The 20,175-nt window shown below is 33.1% G+C and overlaps 1 protein-coding gene across 1 annotated transcript in view; it reads left to right on the plus strand.

Annotated features, from left to right (window-relative positions):
* The first annotated feature begins 367 nt into the window (after positions 1-367).
* Positions 368-20,175, plus strand: part of LOC111087815 (cation channel sperm-associated protein subunit gamma 1-like) — a 95,965-nt gene continuing 76,157 nt past the window's right edge. The window contains exons 1-4 of the mRNA XM_022395845.1: positions 368-503; positions 1,017-1,127; positions 4,872-5,055; positions 19,232-19,426. Of these exons, the coding sequence (XP_022251553.1) occupies positions 435-503; positions 1,017-1,127; positions 4,872-5,055; positions 19,232-19,426 (559 nt within the window). The 5' untranslated portion in view covers positions 368-434. The remainder of the gene's footprint in view (positions 504-1,016; positions 1,128-4,871; positions 5,056-19,231; positions 19,427-20,175) is intronic.

Here is a 20,175-nt window from a genome sequence, read left to right on the forward strand (position 1 = left end):
CTAGCAATTTTGATGTCTTTTGACCTTAGATGGAATGAATACAGTCATCAGAATGAATTGGTAGATTTTATTTTTTTAACGTGACTATTAATAATCGTGTTGTTTTTTTCCTCCTTATGAGAAAGAGGAAACAGATATTAAGGTCTTAGTATTTTTGTTTTAAAGAAAGGAAATTTGAAGTGAAAACTTTGATTTTGATTTTTGAAAAGATATATACATAGGGCAATATATTAATAGGTTTCTCATGTTTTATATATTTCAGAGAATCTGTGTATATTGACTCAAATAAAGCACAACCTGAAGGATACAGTATTTCAGAGCTACTGGGTGAGAAATTGTCAGTGAATGAAAAGGCAAATCTGTTAAATGCTTGGTCCAGTGTAGATTTGCACATCTGCCTCTTGGAGTCAAAAAGAAACAGTTTTATAGTAGTGATGGATTTTGATAATACATCAATAATGGTCTCAAGCCAAAATGAATTTCAAGATATAGAATTTACCAAGGTAGTATAAGCAGGTGTAGTTATGGGACTGTTCATAAAAACACAAACTGACTTAGTGTATGGATATAAAGATTACCTTTTTAATTACTTAGTTTTGTCTTATTTAACACTAATGTTGACCTAAAATATTTTTTTGCTAATACTTTTATACATGTAAATAACATCTTAGTTTGCATGTTATTTGTATGTATATTTCGGGTGTCTCGAAAATTCCTTCTCATGGCCATTATATTATGTACAATTGATGTTTTATTTATTTATTTTGCAGATAAATAAAAATATATGTAATGGGTGACTATACATATCAATAAAAAATGTATATGATATGTGTTTGCATGTTGATAGCAGGCAATTTGAACAGTTGTTAAAATAAAGGTTAATACTGAATTCTGTCTGTGAGTGGAGATCTTAAAGACACCCTGTATATATATAGTGAAAAAAGAATATTTAACAACAAAAAACAGTATTTGTACTTACTATACTTACTAATATTCTGGCATATTTGAATTTTCAGGTAACTCGTCTTTTTGATAATATGAATGGCAACATTTGTAATACTTCCAGAAATAGACCATATTTGAAAGGCATTGTTGTCCTTCATGAAAATATGTTTCTCAACACTGATGTAAGTTTTAGACTTTGATGTTATAAAAGGTTTAATATTTTTGTTTGCACTTAACATTTTAAAACAAGTTCCATTTTAAGATGTATTTATTTATAGAAGTTGTCATAATCTTAACTCACAATTGAAAGTTTTAATTTCCTTAACTGGTTGGTTTATACTTATTCTGAATATCACCATTATAACATAATAAAGCTATAAATATCTAAGTTTTTCTTAACTTTTGTCGAAATATTAGGAACACAGTATTGATGGTAATAGCTGGAATGTTTTGAGAAAATTGAAATCTTCCTAGGGTGTACCTTAAAAATGTCAGGCCCCTTTTCCAGTTCCAATTTACCTGTCTATTCTCCAGCAGTGATACATAATCTGATAAGTATCTGGGTTTAACAATAAAAATGTAATTTTGGTTGGTTAATTCAGATGATTAAACCTGTCAAATACTGATAATAACCTTTGACGAAGCTATGATTTTTTTTTCTTCTTTTAGTCAGGTTATGAGCAAATCCTACATTTTAGACCAGTTGCTAGAGTTTCAAACACAGTTCTTACATTTAATACCTAAAAGCGAAATATAAATCTTAAAACTTTGAAATTCTAATTCAGATACAGATACAGAATTTTTTGAAGGATGGGGTTCAGCCTGTAAAAGAGTACACATATAGAAAATCCAAAAACGATGAAAAATATAGGTGTTGCATATTGAAGGCATTTTGCATCGAAAAGGGCAGGGTTCGAACCCTTGGAATCCCACCCCTGTATTCGCTACTGTAATTGTAAACTCTAAATCAAACTAAAATATAAGATGTTTCAGATTTTCATTTCTTAATATACTAAATATAAAAGGAGTTAAAAATTTTCTTTCCAGTTTTCTAAATATCTGAATTGTATAATTTGTATTATAGCATATGCAGTTCTAGCTTAGTCACTTAGCTATGACATGGTTTATGGTAGGGATGCACAGGTAGTAAAATTTGGCTGAATACCAGGTCTGGGTACACTGGTCACTAAGCTTCAGCCAGGTCCAGGTGTCAACTGTGACTGGGTTCTCCCCCCCCCCCACAAAAAAAAACATATAAAAAATTACAAACAAAAACAAAATTGATGTTAATTACATCTAACCAGATAATCAACAACAGAACATTCAAGTTTTACTTTCAACTTTCAATGCATAGCCCCAACTTCTCAAACCCTAATCCCTATTGTTCTCAAAACCCCCACATTCCCCAGAAATCCACTTCTCAAGCAATGCCTGTTATTAACCCTTATTGTTTTCTGAATCCCCAACTTTCAGTGGGCGGTCAGTTTTTGTTGCTCGGAACATGTTCTTTTATAACTAAACCAATTATTGACTGTAACTTTCAGTACCGCATTATTTGCCACAAAGATTAGGGCTTATATGCCTAATTTCAACTTGCGACTACAGCCGAGTATTGCCGGGTAGCCCAATACCTGTCTGGGGCCAATTATCTGGCTGGGTACCCGTACATCCCTAATTTTAAGCTATTTCAATTCTTCATTAGTATCAAATTTGAAATCTTATTCTATTCCATATGTGTAATAAGCAATCTTGCATGATTGAGTCAAACATAAAGCAAACAAAAAGGCTATTGTTATAAGGCACTCCTGACTGGTTTCTTCTATATTCAATTTATTTCATGTGTGACATACCACAATACCAGCCATGTTTTATCCATTACGATTTTTCAGCACCCACAATGTTATATATAATGTGTTTTACTATCAATTTAGGATGAAAATCATTTTCTTATATTATGACCTTTTTTAATATTGTTGAAACTAGAAATAACAATGAACTGAACAAAGGAAAATTGTTTTCAGTTAATGTGTTTTAAAATTCAAATGTATTTCATATGTAAATTTTTAATGCACTTATGTGTCATGTTAGGAACACAGTTTTGAATATTGAAAATATTTCAAAAAGTCTAAATCTCTTGTTTAAGTTTTTTACCCCTTTATTTTGTGTTAAATCAAATTGCAAAATATGAATCATACATCTCTAATACGATCACTCGCCTTCATATACAGATTAGCTATTTGAAGTCACACTTTTCTTGGTGAAACTCCATAATTACAGAATTGAGAAAAAAAAAACAAAGCCAATTTTATATTTCTCAGATATTTCATCTATTAATGATATTGTTTCCACCATTAAAGGTCTTTACTGGCAAAACCATGGTTATTAATAAATGAAGTATTTGTGAAATGTACAATTGTCTTTGTTTTTTTTCTCAATTCTTTAATTATGGAGTTTCACCAAGTAAAGTGCGACTTCAAGGAGAAAATAGCTAGTCTGTATATGGAGGCGAGTGATTGTATCAGAGATGTATGATTCATATTTTGCAATTTGATTTAACACAAAATAAAAAGGTATGTTGTGTTTGCAATTACATTGTTGTCTTGGCTTTAGTAATATTGTTGACCTCATGTTACTCAAATCCTTGGTATTTTTCTCCTTACATTAAGTGAGTATTGTTCCATTATAGCATCACGTAGTTTATAGAAACTTTGAGGCTTAGTGAACAATGTATAAATATAGGCGATCAAGCGAGTGCAAGTAATAAGTAAAGTTCAGTCAGAAAAAAGTTAGAAAATGTGAAATTAGCCATCGTGTGAGTGATTAGCCATAATGGCGATATTTTAAAGTGAGCTTCACAGTTTAATATGTTCCCTGTTTGGACAGCTGTAATTGTTCCTATTTACAATGCTAAAATCAGGGATTTGATTTCCCTTGGTGGACACAGCAGATAGCCCGATGTTGCTTTGGTATAATAAAACACAACCACAGTTTAATAGAGATAAGGAGAATAATTTTTCTTGACGAAAAGGAGACAATTATTTAAAGTTTGAGATACAACTGTGGTAACCCATGGAGTAACATAAGTGAATCTATCACAGATTGTACAGTAAGAAACAAATTAGAGAAAAATAGTTCGTCTTGTAAACTGGATTCTAAAGTAATTGAATCAGCCTGAGTGGACTTTTGACAAGAAAAGAGAATTATGTAGAGTTTTAGATACAACTGATATCCTAGCATAAATAACTTTTGTACAAACTTTTGACTTGTTTTGAATATATTATTTTAAAACAAGTAGATTGTATGTTGTCCATTTATTATTTGAATTTATCGATAACAAGTCACAGACACTTACTGTAAAAGTATCTCAACCATACATATTTAAAATCCTGACATATGTCATTGTGTAGCTGGTTCAGTGTGAGCACAATAAGTATGAAAAGAAATAGAAACATAATAATTATGCACAAAAAAAACCTTATTCTACTCTACTGGACAAATCCTGTTTGCAGTTTGGTAATTATTGATGTCATTATAAAATGACCAAATATTTTTGCCAATACTTCATACTTATATTTATATTATTATTTTACTGTTTATAGAATGTGATATTACCACACACAGAGATACAAGTAGAGGCTCTAACTTGGAAGTTTTTACATCTCTCAAAAATATTGTGGAAACTATAAAATAAGTAGCTAGGAATTAAAAATCTGCTCTCTGTAGAGAATTGTAATATTATTGACATTTACACACTCCCACATAAACTTTTTATAAAAAAATATATAAATAGCCTCCTTTTTTGCAGAAATAAAGTAATTAACTTGAAATTAGTTAATTAAACTGAAAATTTAATGGAAATAGATCATTTGAGTTATGTTAGGTAAACATACAGGAAATTAATTACTATTATTCTTTTTTTTTTTCAGAAAGGAATAATTAATATAGTAAATCTTAGAAACGATGCTAAAAGTGATCCAGTTAAGTCTGTTGTGTTGGAAAGTTGTGTAAAATATTTTGCTGTACCAACATTCAAAAGTTTGGAGCTTGACACTTTAGTAGCTGTTGATGTGCACTCTAATGTTAATATCTTCAAAAAAGAAGTATACAAAGGTAGGGCAGATGTTTCTATGTTAAAGGTCTTAACATTTGTTTATATTTCTGGTACAAATGTTTTATAAACATTATTTTTTACTCCTCTAATAATTATTCCCAGAACTTATAACTGACATCAAATTATCTAATTCAGTTTTTAGCCTCCAGAAAATAAGTGCTCAACAAGAATTAAATTTTTTCATTGCATACTGAAATACTTAAGGCACAGTATTTAAAAAGCTGTTATTGGATACATAAGAAACTACCAATTCTTGTGTAAAATAATTTTAATTCTAATCCTCTCCATGATTTGTTCAAGATAACTCAGGCACCCTTCATGTTTCCAAAAGTTTATTTAGGTAAACCATTTCTTGCCTTATTTTTAATTATTTGTCCAAATTTATTTGCATGTTGACATGTATTACAATAAGTGATCACTATGTGGTATTGGAAATGCTGTTTGTGCTGATCTATATTGGATTTATTTAGAATTATGTATCATAAACACTGGAGAAAAACATTTTTATCCTTTACTGTACTTTCACTGAAATAGTATATATCAAATATAATTCCAGATATGTAACACTTTTTGATTATATTTTGTGGAGAGATATAATAACACATCATAAAAGAGCTTTTGTTTAATTAATATATAAATATAGGCTATCAAAAAGTGAAATAAAAAACTCCATGTGCTGTAATCCCCATGAGCACTAGCACGTGATCATAGAATCATTCTTTCCTCTGCACTGCCTGTGTTCAGACGTGTTTTGTTCCTGTACTTTTTGAGTATCTAGTTACCTTAATCACCGGCCTTTCTTTCTTTAGTGCTACAATGTTTTTGTCCTTGTTGCACTTTTGTTCCATCCATCTGATTGCAACTTTGCTTTCTCTAGCCACCACTTTTATATGTTAACATAACTTCTACAACTTTATTGAGCTGTGATGAATCTGAGTGTACCAAGAAGTTCACTGATGATGTTCCTGCTTTTGTGCACTTTTTGGCACCCTGTCATCGACTTGTCATTTCTGAATCAATTTCTCATTGTTCCTCAATTCTGGTTGTGGATGACTTTCTCAGTCTGCATTGTACCCTCTCTTTTGGGCTGTGTTTAACCAAGGTAGATATTTTGAATGCTTTCCTTCATTTCTATTATTATTATATGGTTCTGTGGCTTTTGATCTTGTCTCGGCAACAATCAGCAGTTGCTACTTCCACTCTTCTTTGGGTGACCTCTTGCCTGGACTGGCTGGTCTAACTTTCCAAGTCCTTTTTGACTCCCAGTTTCATGTCCACATGGGGTTTTTCTAACCGTCAGTGCAGGATGGGCTCAACTCTCTCCTTCTTGTGCTTGTGGCATAGAGATTTTGGTATCCAAGGCACTTCTATTTCTCATTTGGAAACTCTTGCTTCCCTAGGAGCCCTAATTGCTTTCAGTCATGCACATCTTCCCTTCAGTAGGCTTTAGGAGTTCATTTGAACATGTCCTACAGTCCCTTATCTGCCCTTGTGTCCCTTCCTTCCTCTGTTGGGGTGTTCTTGTTCTTTCCAATCAACACAACCCAGGTATACCACTCCCCCCCCCTCTCTCTTCAGCCTAACTTCTATCTTTACACCAACTTTTCTATTTATGGTTGGAGAGGCAGTTCTCAACACCACAACTCTGGTCTCTAGAGGAACATTCTCTGCATATAAACTTTCTGGAGACAACTGTGGCTGATCAGGCTTTCCCTCTTCTTCAGTCATGGTTTCTGGTCATCTTGTAGTGATCTACTCAGACAACTTCACAATCGTTACTTCTATCAACTGCCAGAGAAGCGCCTGCTCTTGGAACCTGTGCTTTTTCACTTTGAACTTCCTTTTGGTCCTACGTTTGTCATATTTGCCTTAATACTTGTTCTGTCCATGCAATTTGAATATGGTGGCAGACTGCTTTTCTCACATTGATTGGATCCCTTTCACAGAGTGATCCTTTCGTCCTTCAGTCTTTCATTGGATCTGTTCCTCTTCAGAACCCCTCAGATTGATACTTTTGTGACTCTTACTTTGGAGATCTCTCCCAGTTGTTCATTTTCATGTCAAGGTGTTGTACCTTTATCTTCATGTGAGGGATTTATTAGGTCCCATGTGAGATGTTTGGTATATTCTCACAATGTAACCCATTTTCTCTCTTATTGTTGTAGGCCTTCTATTCTCACCTTCTATCAATGGAAATGGGCTAACTACCACCACTGATCTCTTTGCTACTCTCTTTGGCTGGGTCATCCTACTCTTCCACATTTTACTTCCTTCTTTACCTGGCTTTATAACAAGGGCCTTTCTTGACCATTGCGGGTTACTTGGCAGTGTTGTCCATGACATTCCACCCTTCACATGTACTTATAGTCAACTTTTAAGCTTCTTTGTTCTTTGTCCATCACCCCACCCCCACCAGTTTAGTCCCTCTTCCCAGTTGAAACCTTCTTCAAGTTTTTACATGCTCCCCCTTTGGACCTTTTGCTTCCTGTTCCTTGTATCAATGTCTCTCAAGCCACATTTTCTTCTCCTTGTCTATAGTCATCATCATTTGCTCATTTATTTCTTTGGAAACCTCTTGTACTCTTTCATAAGAATCTCTTGATGTTATTTCTAGATTACTCCTTTCTTCTGTAGATTTGGGCTGCCCAGGAGTGTAATCAGATGTTTTCTCCCATCTCTCTCTCTTTTCTATTTCCTTTTGGTCATTCTGATCCTGATCATCTTTTGTGTCCAGTACAGGCTGTCCATTGCTATCTTGCTCTGACTTTTTCTTTCATGGAAATTGCCATTGCCTATTTTTAGTGTGGCACACCTCCTCCTCTCAAGCCTTGTTCCATGGGCTTTCCCTTTCAGGTCACTTTTTCAGAAAGGAGCTCACTATTGTAATTGGTCTTCACTGACCCCTCCACCATTTTTTATGTGAGATTCTAGCACTAGGTGGTGCAGAGAGGTAGGTAGCATTTCTGTAGTTAACATTTTCCTTACCTGAAAATGCATTTCAAATAAATATCTACCTATCTGCACCACATTTTCACCCTATATCTCAAATCCCAGTGCATTTTCTTTGAATGAGCCTATGATCATGTGCTATTGCTCACAGGGATTACTACACATTGAAGATATGTCACCTTCCTATTGGTGGACAGCTACAGCACCATGATGATTACATCATATGCTGGGGCAATACACATGTAGAGGTGGGAGTTTGTTCAAGGTTTGTGACATGTTCAGGGAATTACATGGCAGTTGCACATAAGCTGATAGCTCTTAGTGGTGCAGAGAGGTAGGTATCTATCTGAGATACTTTTTCAGGTAAGGAAAATCTTAACATTAATCACTTTAATGTATGTAAGGTTTCCTATAGTCTTGTACCTAATTTGAACTAGGATTTTTTTTTCTATGTGGTGGTCATTACTAAATATGCTGTGTAGAACTGTTATGGCAATTAGTGAACAATATGTATTAATACACTTAAATTGTTCTGCTAAGTGAAATATGCATCACAGCTGATGTGCAACATGTTGGCAAGAAAAAGGATATGCTGCTGCTTTAGACTTTTTTTTTTACATATCTCTAACACATTATGTAAGTAAATTTTTGATACATACTGATCCTCCTACTTGTATATTTCTTGTATTCTTTTCATATCTTGACTTTGTAAACTTTATTTGTGATATTTTTAACACTGATGGAGTATCTGAAATTTAATGGCTTATTGTGACAAACTGTTCTTTACACTACTTCCGTATATTCTCTCTTATTTGCTCTTGTATGCCTTTGTGTAATGACTGACTGACTTGAGTGCTCAATCACTTTTAAATCACAGTACTGTATAAGATATGCTGATTCAGGTGGTTTTCTTTAAGAATTTTTTTCTGGGAGGGGGATCTATTTGGTGGTAAATGTAGCTCATTGCATTTGAGTTATGAAAGCACAGTATGTCTATAAACATTGTCTGCTTTATATTTCCCAAAATGTTTGACAAGTATCATCTCGAAATAAAATCCACAAATTTGTAAAAAAAATCTTGAGAATGAGAGGTTTTCCCTTGCCGTATGGAAAGAAAGCTTCTGAAAATTGTTATTTGTTATTTATAGATCACTAAAGCATTTTATTTTTTGTTATATTCAGACATTAAACATGATAATATTAAACTTATTAAAGAACAAGATTTTGAATTTGAGTCACTATTCTAAACGCTTTAAGAGAAAAAGAGAAATTTTTATCTTAAAGTATTTCATAAACGTACTTTCATCTGATTATGAAAACATTTTACATATTTTATATTTACACATTTTATTAAAAGTTTGGATAATTAAACATGAAGAGCTTCTAGTAGTTAGAAACTCCTCCATAAAAAAGCTCAATATCAGTTATTAGTTGGTGTAAAGGGGGAGTGTTCAACAAGGCTATTTAGTTTCACATTTCACTCTTTCAAATAATTATTGTTACCTTATATTAGTGAAACTCCTATTTAAAATGTAAAATAAATTAACTGAGAGGATTAGTCATATCAATTCAGTCGGGTATGGCCTAGTTGTTAGAGCAATCAACTCACCATCTGTGTGTTGCAAGTTTGAATCCCATAACCAAATCTGCTCACCTTTTCAGCCATGGAGGATTTATAATGTGATGGTTAATCACACTCTTTGGTAAGAATAGCCCAAGGGTTGGTGGAGGGTGGTGTTGATTAGTTGCCTTCCCTATAGTCTGTCATTTCTAAATTAGGGATACTAATGCAACTAGCCCTCGAGTAACTTTGTAAGAAATTCAACAAATAAATTCTGTCTAACCTTTTAATTTTAACTCAAAACTAAAAATTTAATTGCAACTCATATTGACCCAAAAGAATCACACTCAAAAGTCTGGATGTACCGGACACCATGTACAGGGAATAATGATAGCTTTGTCAACTTTAATTTTACAGTATTCAGTAAACCCTTTAACAATACATAAATATATAATTACACTTTTTAGCAAAGCCAAAAGCAAAAGTTTCCACAAAACACAGTTTCAGAACTGTTAAGCCAAGAACAAATCCAACACAGGCAGTAGAGTTTTTAGTTTATTAATGCAATGTTTCAAGCAGACTTTTTTTGTCAGGCAATGTAGACTGTGTTACAATGGAATTAGGCTAGAAAAAAAAAGAAAAACGTCAACATGTTAATCTCAGTCATGAGAAATACGTCATTCAACAAATTAAAACGAGAAAGCCTTGAACACTGTCTTATCTTCCAACTTAAAACTAAGTCCCCTTCTGGTTTAAATGAAATATTTCTTTTTAAATAATTACTAAACACCATTAAACCTTCCCTTAATTTTTCCACCCTTTTTTTTCATCCCTCACCTTTTCTATAGACATGTTTACCTTACCTTATCTCTCCCTCTTTAACCTTACCTTTACAAAAGTCTTCTCCTTCCCCTAATTATTTCCTTGGGTTATTATTACATTGCATTAAGCTATTATATTACCATTTTATTATTTGGTGCATATATATTTATGATTTAGCCTGTGTTTATATTTTTGAATCCAATTTTAGTTGTTATAATTACTTTGTAATGGCCTAAAATGAACACACAGCTACAATCAGGGTTCAACAACAAAAACAATTTATTCAACAATAACAACGCTAAGAAATAAATTCAACACTTACCAAAACACAGTTAACAAACAAGTGCCTGGCCAAGACTTCACACCAATATTTATAAACAATTTATCATAAATATTAATAAATCATTATTATTTCAAACAATGGAATCAGGAAAAAGAGCCAAAAAGAAAAAACCTAATTTCAAAAAAATACAGCAAATACAATATACCAAACATACCTTTCAATATCAGTAATAACATTGAGTTATAAACAGCAAAAATTCATTAACTGTCTCGTGACTCTCTCTGTCTCTCTTAGTGAAGCTTCTGGCAAGGTATTTATTCACAGAGTAGGTCATGAGAGAGGGCCCAGTATGGCCAGGTGGTTAGGGCGCTCGACTCGCAATCTGAGGGTCGCGGGTTCGAATCTCCGTAACACGAAATATGCTTGCCCTATCATCCATGGGGGCGTTATAATGTGACGGTCAATCCCACTATTTATTGGTAAAAGAGTAGCCCAGGAGTTGGCGGTGGGTGGTGATGACTAGCTGCCTTCCCTCTAGTCATATACTGCTAAATTAGGGACGGCTAGAGCAGATAGCCCTCTTGTAGCTTTGCACGAAAATTCAAAACAAATCAAACAAATCAGGTCATGAGAGTACAACCTTATGTGATCATAAATTTACATACTCTTCTGCTAAATTAATAGTATCTGTACATCACTGCTAGGGAAGCTGGTGTCAGTTCATCATACACACACATATTTACTCAAAATACAAATGATTATGTACAAGGTGAGTTAGCATTTTCATGCAACTAAAAATTCATAGGTAAACTAAACAATAGAAGGAAATAATAAATGAATGATAAACACAATCATAATAAAAAAGAAAAACAAAATTTGCTATCTCACACTCCTCCCTTGAAGAACGAAGTAATGACATTAATCACTTCATGTAAAATATTCCAATTTTCGTATCTTTTAACACCCTCTTTATACTGACATCATCCATTCTTTACAGTTTAAGTACAGATATCTTACAAGAAAAATACAATTCATGTTTTTGAACCTTCAGCTAGATATTCTATTCCTTCTGGCTCTGGTTTGGCTTACTGAAAGTTTAACACTTTGAAGACCAGCAACTATGATAAATAACTCTGCAATGTGGTCACAATGCCCTTTGAAGAAGAGATAGAGATAAGTCATCAGTAGGATGTATTGAAGGATAAGAAATCAACGTACCCTTTTTCTTGTGGGTTAGGGCCATCAAGTCTCCTGCAGTCGACATTTTCGTTTTGCTGCAACTGCCTATGATGATTACTATATTCTTCACTGCCGAGAGAATTATCACTCGAGAAATGTATATATATATATCTTTATATTAGAAATATAAAATTGTTCTATAATTGCACCTGATCTAGGATCTTTTAATTCATACGCTAATGGAGTAACACACTTCATAATTTTGAAAGGTCCATTCTACCTCTGAGCAAATTTTGCAGTAAAATGATTTACTGCAGAAGACAAAGGATGTGTCCTTAATAATACTAAATCACTTACTTTAAATGTGTCTAGGCATCTTTTACAGTTGTAGACTTGTTGCTTCTGAGCATTTTCAACATTGGATCTTGCCTTCTGTATGACATCTTGTAATTTTGCTATTCATTCATCAATGGTTTGAAATGCTGTTGGGTATTTTGTCAGTTGATTCCAAGGAAGGAAGATCTCATGTCCTAAGTGAAGTTTGGCTGACATGTAACCTGTAGACTCATGAATAGAATTCAGTTTAATGATTATCCCAAGTTCGATGATTATTTCAATATAAGCAGATATCATTCTACCAATATTTCTATTTACTCTTTCAGTAATGTTAGACTGAAGATGATATGGAGTTGTAAAGATGTGTTTATTCCCATAGCATTACAAGTTTCATCCATCAAATGAGACACAAATTGTGGGCCATTATCAGATACAAAAGTCTTAGTAATACCATATGTACACAAGTATTTATTAATTAATTTTTTGATATCAGTTTTGTGGTTATTTGTTTGAGATGATATAATTCAACCCATTTACTGAAGTAATTTGTCACAACTAACAAATAACTATTTCCTGTCCCAGACTTAGGATAAGGTCCCATGATGTCTACTCTTATTATCTGATGAGGTTCCATTAGTTTAGTGCTTTTTATAAATCCAGCTGGCTGCTTCTGATCAAATTTAGTGGTTTGACAAGCATGGCATGACAACACATAACTTTTAATGTCCTTTCTCATACTAGGCCAAGTAACCACGTCTGGATGTTTTGTCTATTGTTTTTCAGACACCTAGATGACCAGCCATGGAATGATCATACAGCTTGATTAACATTGCCAGTCTTAATGTTTTGGAAATAACTAGTCTGAATTCACCATTGCTAGCAAACCTTTTTTGTGTAATAAAGAACATTATCATTCAAGACATAGTGTTTGGATTTACTTACAGTCTCTACAATTATAGTAGAATCATCTGGTAATAGTCCAGTTTCCAAATAAGAGTATATATACTTATATTCATAATTTTTAGCTTGTTCAGTAACCAGTTGTTATCTAGTGTTAACACTCACTATGGCAAAAAGTTTAGGTGATAGCTTACTGATGTCCAAGTTTGGAGTTTCTTCTGGGGGGAAGTCAATAGGAGGTCTAGATAGGGCATCAGGTAACTGGTTCTTTTTTCCTTTTCTCTGCAGTATTTCAAATGTTGAATCTTGTAATTTTATTGACCAAAGCATCAATCTACCAGTTAACTTTGGAGCTGTCTGTAACCATTTCAAAGCAGCATGTCAGTTATAACTGTAAATTCTTCTCCATCTATGTTTATCTTAAATTTTTCTATATCCCAGACATTATAACTCTGCAGAGTATACTATTCTACAGGCATATGCTCTGACACCATTCTGACACGGAACTGCTCTTAATCAAACATTTGAACTATCAGTATGCAAAAAATATTGTTCACCTTTTCTTGGAAGTTGTAAGACAGGGGATTCACATAAAGCCTGCTTTAATTTCTGGAATGTATACTCACACTGAGGGGTCCATTTTCACCTGATATGCTTCCTTTGTAACTGATATAAAGGTTGAGCAATTGTAGCAAAGTTTGGAATGAACTGATTGTAAAGGGAACAGATACTAAGAATGTGTTTAAATCTTTACAGTTGCTAGGAGTTGGGAAGTCTATAACAGCTTTCACTTTGTCGTCATTTGTGTGTATTCTCTCAGAAGAAAGTTTAAGTACTAAATATGACACTTCTGATTGGCAAAATTTACTTTTAGAAAGTTTTAGAGTAAGATTAGCTGTACACAGCTTGTAGAAAACCAATTCAAGGTCTTTCAAATGTGAGTGAAAACACTACAGTATCATCAATATAAGCTTTGGAACATTCAGTTGCTCTTGCTAAAGCCTTATCCATAAGTCTTTGAAGGTGGCAGGTACATTGTTAAGACCAAGAGGCATCACTTTAATTTGTTAAATTCTGTTATCCATTATAAAGCAATTTTATGTCAATCCTCCATTTTAACAGGTATTTGCCAATATCCACTGGATACATCTAACATACTGATACAGGTTACCCCTGACAAAGCATTCAAAATATCACTTATATGAGGCAATGGATAGCAGTAAGATTCTGAGACTTGGTTTAACTTCTTATAGTCAACACAGAATCTAAAATCATTAGTCTTCTTCTTGACAATAACTACTGGAGAAGTCCAAGAAGAAGTGGAGGGTTTAATTAACCCATCCCATAGCACTTCATCCACTTGATCATGTAGCACTTGTAATTTAGTGAGAGAATAATACTAAGATTTACTAAACACTGACTTTTCTTTCATGGTTATAATACTATGTTCAGACAAGTCTGTGAAGCCAGGTTTATTGTTAAAACTATCAGCATATTTCAACACAAGTTGCTTTAATTGTTCACAGTCTTTACTCTTTAAATGTGTACATTGTACTTCTTTAATCAATATCTTTTCAGTCTAGAGTCCAGCCTAATAGATGGCACATTTAATTTAAGAACATTTGTGAAGAAGTTAAGGGTTACTTCATTTTGTTGAATGAAGTCTAATCCAATAAGACAAGATACAGCCAAATATTTGACAACAACAAAACATTGGTCCACAATGCTATTTGTTACTAATAGTTTGCTTCAAAATATCCTAATGGCTGACAGTTCAACTTTCCCTCTGCAAGACACAAGTTACCTTTACTCCAAGTTTTTAGTTGAATTGTTGATCATTTCTCTTGATTTGTTGCCATATATTTTCATTTAGTAGTGAATAATCCAACCCAGTATCTATACGACCTACTACTTTCACACCATTAATTTTTAGGTTAGGTGTGGCAGATCCATTTTAGTTGTGGTTAAATAGTTAATGGAGGGTTTTACTTTCATGGGACTCAAAACCTCCTTCTTTGATCCCAACCACTCATTTCCCGACCACTGTCCTTCATTTCTTTGTTCCCTGTTTACATATTTTATTTTCTTGGCACAATACATAGATAAGTACTCTATTTGATTACAAGTATAGCATCGCACAGGTCTATTACGATGATCAGTTTTAATTATTTCACTATTAAAAATTTATTGTTAATGCAATGCTCCTATTGTTTAGTAAATTTAAGCACATCAGTAGTAGATATATTAAGTGGCATTACAAGTATTCTCATAAAGAAACATGTTAATGTGATGTTATACACTTCACAGTTTCACTTTTTCTACCTTCAAGATTCCATAATTTATAAATTTTCACAGTTTTTCAAATAAATGCCTCAACTGACTCCCCTGCATTAACATGGTACTTCCTACTAAAGAGTTCCTTAGCCAATTCAGTATTATCTAACACTGCTGATTACAAATTAGTCAAGGTTTCTTTAAATTCTCCCCAGTGTTTGAAAGCCATTTCTGATCTGAAAGCCTTCCACCATTCTAATAGCCCTCCCCTCAAACATGAAGCCACAGTTTCCACCCATTTATTCTCAAGTATTTGATACATATAAAGAAGTCTTTCTAAACTTTTAAGAAACTCCAAGACATTAAAATTTGACTTACTGTCGAACTTCTGAACAGTCTGTGCTGATGTAAATCAATGAATTTTCCACAGGTGTGTATATAGAATGGACTCTTAACATTGGTGGTTGAGGTTGAGGGAGACTTAGGTTCTCTTGCTAGTAGATCAGTCATTGTGTGTGTTAGCATTTCCACCTGTTCTGTCAATACTGACACAGGCTGCTTAAAGTTTGGCTCACTAACTTCCATAGAAACACAGTTATTTTCAAACACCAGTTAACTTATATTTAACTGAATTTAAATTATTGCTGAATTAATCACTCTATATCAAACTGAGAAATAAAAAAAAATCCAAAGTCACTATTCAACCTTTATGAAAAAGGTCCTTACTCAGGCACCAGTGTAATGGTCTAAAATGAACATGCCACTACAATCAGAGTTCAACAACAAAAAACAATTTATTCAATAGTAACAACACTTAGAAATAAATTCAACACTTACTAAAACACAGTTAATAAACAAGTGCCTGGACAGGACTTTATATCAATATTAATGAACAGTTTATCATAAATACTAATAAATCATTTCAAATAATGGAATCAGGAAAAAGAACTAGAAAGAAAAAACCTAATTAAAAAACAAACAAACAGCAAATACAATATGCCAAAAATACCTTTCAATATCAGAACAATATTGAGTGATAAACAGCAATAATTCACTAACTGTCTCATGACTCTCTTTCTTGGTCTCATAGTGAAGCTTCTGGCAGGATATTTATTCACAATAACTACTAGTTATTAATTGTATCTGTACGTCACCACTAGGGAAGCTGGTGTCAGTTTTATCATACACACATATTTACTAAAAATAGTCCCCTGGTGGGACAGTGGTAAGTCTTCAGATTTACAACACTAAAATTAGGGGTTCAATTCCCCTCGGTGGACACAGCAGATAGCTTGATGTGGCTTTGCTATAAGAAAACACACACATACAAAGGATTATGTAGAACGTGAGTTAGTGTTTTAATGCAAGTAAAAATTCATAGATAAACTAAAAAATAGAAGAAAATAATAAATGAATGATAAACACAACCATAATAAAAAAAATTGAATTTGCTGTCTCAGATTTTTTTTATATTCCTGATAATTTTAATAATAAGTCCAACAATGTTTTATTAGTACTTTTGTTACCATGCTCCACATGGCACATGTCTAATTAGAAGTATTATTTTATCTTTTAACTGTTTTTTTCTAGCCTGATTTCGAGTATGCTGCTCAGGCAGTCATTCAGTTAGCTTTCAGCTTACATAGTGTTAGCATCACTTCTCATCTGCTTGCACATTTTCCATCGTTTTTGGTGAACTTAACCCCTGAAGATTCCTGTAATAATGGCTGGAGACGGCTTGAATGGGTAATGAAGAAAACTTTAATATAAGTTTAACATAACAGCAAATGTACAACGTTTCAACAAAGTTTTGTCATCATCAGGTAATTCCTGTAAATATGACTGCACAGGACCTCAAAATATACATTTTTGGGTTGTTTGACTTCTGACCCCATAAAATCCTTAGAAAGGTCTAAATAAAAAAAATGAAAAAGGTGTCTGGGCATGTTTAATCAAGGTAGTACCATACCAACTTTCAAGTTAATCCACCAAGAAGTGAAGGACTGGTCATTGAGTGTAAAGTGTTTGGAAGAAGAAGAAACAATAGAAAAACAGTATGTCTCTCTTTATAGACATAAAAATGAAACTCCTGTTATTGAGCATATTCAAAAAATCATCAGGCATAACTCAAATCAAATTATATCACAGCAAACCATGATTACAAGTAGAATAAACTTTCAGAGCAAAACAGAATAATTTAAATCTAATTCAACATGAACTGAGCAATTACATAAAAGAAATTACAATATATCTAATTAAAACTCCCTAGTTATTATAAGAACAAAATGATTAGGTGCAACTTAAAATCATGAAAGGTTAAAATAATGTAAACATATCTAATTGTTGGTCATGCAGTTTATCCCATCCATAATAACTGGGAGGTCAATGCCAGCATCTTGGCCAGTCATCAGAGCAAATAGATTGTTTCTTTACTGTTGCTTTCTCATCTGACTCCTCACAAACAGCCAGATATATGTACTACTAGTGTCTTCTCCATCATCAACTGAGATGAGATCATACAATATAGTATTCTCACTATCAGAGTTAATTTACTGATCTACCTCTTATTCCTAGAATAACCTGTTCTCCAGAGGCTCATCAATTGAACTTGTTAACATGTTCAATGTGCACCACACAACTGATGTAACTCATATTTCACTTCATTAAGCAGTTGGAAGACAAGATACTGACCAGTCTATTTAAAACTAAATATTTCTGCTTTGCAGGCTTAAAACATCAATCCTACCCACTTTATATTTTTGCTTTAGATACTTAAGATGGAATTTGTAGAATTCCCAAGTTTTTATCTACAAGGGTTTAATTATAAGGAATGTTGTCACCTAGCGACAGGATTATAGTTAAAGACATTATCAAGGCTGGTCAAGTGTGTGAGTGAAAGCTAATTAATAAACTTAGCCAAATTTGGCTGATGTTGCTTGGGATGTTGTCACAATTTAATGAAAGTTTGCCTGTTTTGATGATTTCTGTTGTTTCTAAATAGTTTCTTTCTTGGTTTTAGGTTGGATTAGGAGAAAAATTTTGTTTTATAAAGAATTTTGTGACCTGATTCAAATTGATGACATGTTAAAGCAGAGATCTGACACTCACCTCTATGAATATGGCCTTGGTTTTTTTGCATATTATTTCCAAGGGACATGATCATTCCCTATATGTTTCTTACGATGTTCACATTGTCACAGCACCAGAATGTTACTTTTTACTTGTCTATGGTATTTAGGTACATTGATATCCAGTATAACTGGCAACAATTTTTACAAAGTGAAGGTTCAGGACTTTCAAGTAAGTAATAAAGTGAATATGGAGAGTAGAGGAAAACAAGCAAACACACAATTCTTTGTTTCTTTATTAACTTAAAAGAGTGAGTTTAACAAAACCAGCAGTTATACTGCTATTTCTTCATATAATTTTTTTTTTGTTTTCAGAAAATAAAGTTCCTTATTTTATTCAGACTTCAACACTGTTTCTTATCTTTTTCCATACATCTGTGACACATTACAACACTCATCTTTCCACTTACTAAATCCCCAAACCTCTAGATTTGATGGAGATCAGGTAACTATTGCTTGGTTGATCCTTTAATTACCACAAATGGATCAATGTCTCTTTTGTGTTATCTATCAAACACCTTGGAAATTGAGAAAATTAAGTTTATATCCATTAATTATGATTCCAAAGGTGTTTTATGACAAATATTCATATGTAATAAAGTAAGAAGTTGATATGTTGGGTAGTTAATTTTTTTTTTTGGAAGATTTAAGTTCTTGTGTACTTCACAAGTAGTATGAATGAACAATTTCTTGAAATTTTGAACTACACCAGTGAAAGGTAAAATTACTTTCTCTGTTTGTAGATAAAGAACCAGTTGAGTTTAAGCCACTAGTAAACAGTGAAGGACAAAGTATTTGTGAATACCTAATCTCTTCTGGCTCTTGTGAAGTTTTGAGTACTGCAGTTGGGGGGATGACATCTGAACACCTTTTGTCTCTTGTGCTTTACCAACCAGCCAATAGTGTTGACAATGAATTCTGGATTGTAAAGTATCAAGGTAATTTCTTTTAAAATAACAGATGAAAGTATTGTAAGTATAAATTATATAAGATGATTAGGAAAACAGGATATTTTTTTGTGAGTGTTGGTAGTAGAGTGGTCAAAGCCCATAAAATTTGAGTTTAATGATAAATGTAGGTTAAGCTGTGGCATACCTGTTGTTTATTTTATAGAATTTTCACTCCCATTTTCAATGGTATCTGCTGTGAAGATTTATCTTTGTCAGAATATCTCAAAGTTTCAATAAAAACAAAACACCCACCCTCAAGTATCCAGCAGTATTCCACAAAGTCCTATGTTTTTGTTGACTGATTTTCTGGAATATCTGACTATAATTTTGATGATTTGTACACTACAGTAAGGACTTTTATGTTTGTACAATGATACTAGTTATTAATATTTATCTAGAACAGAACTTACTCAAAAGTTGCCATCATCATTTAGGGCTGTAGGAAGTGGTAAGGCTAGTCAGGCCATAGCCTGACCACTTTTTCATGGCATGTATAGCTACAGCTTATGTATTAAAACTTGCTTCTTGTAACTCAATACATTCTGTTGTGTGTATGCAGTATTTGTTGTTAAAATGGCTCTATATTCCATCTCATGTTATAAATTTTTCAAACATTTTTTGGGGGGTATGTCCCAGACACCCTCCAAGAAATGACATTGTGGAAATGACCTGAGCACTCCAAAATTGCTTCCTATAGCAGTGTCATTGGTGCACAATGACAATTCACTAGAGTAAGT

The sequence above is a fragment of the Limulus polyphemus genome, unplaced genomic scaffold, assembly GCF_000517525.1.
Source record: "Limulus polyphemus unplaced genomic scaffold, Limulus_polyphemus-2.1.2 Scaffold2691, whole genome shotgun sequence".
Classification (NCBI taxonomy): domain Eukaryota; kingdom Metazoa; phylum Arthropoda; class Merostomata; order Xiphosura; family Limulidae; genus Limulus; species Limulus polyphemus.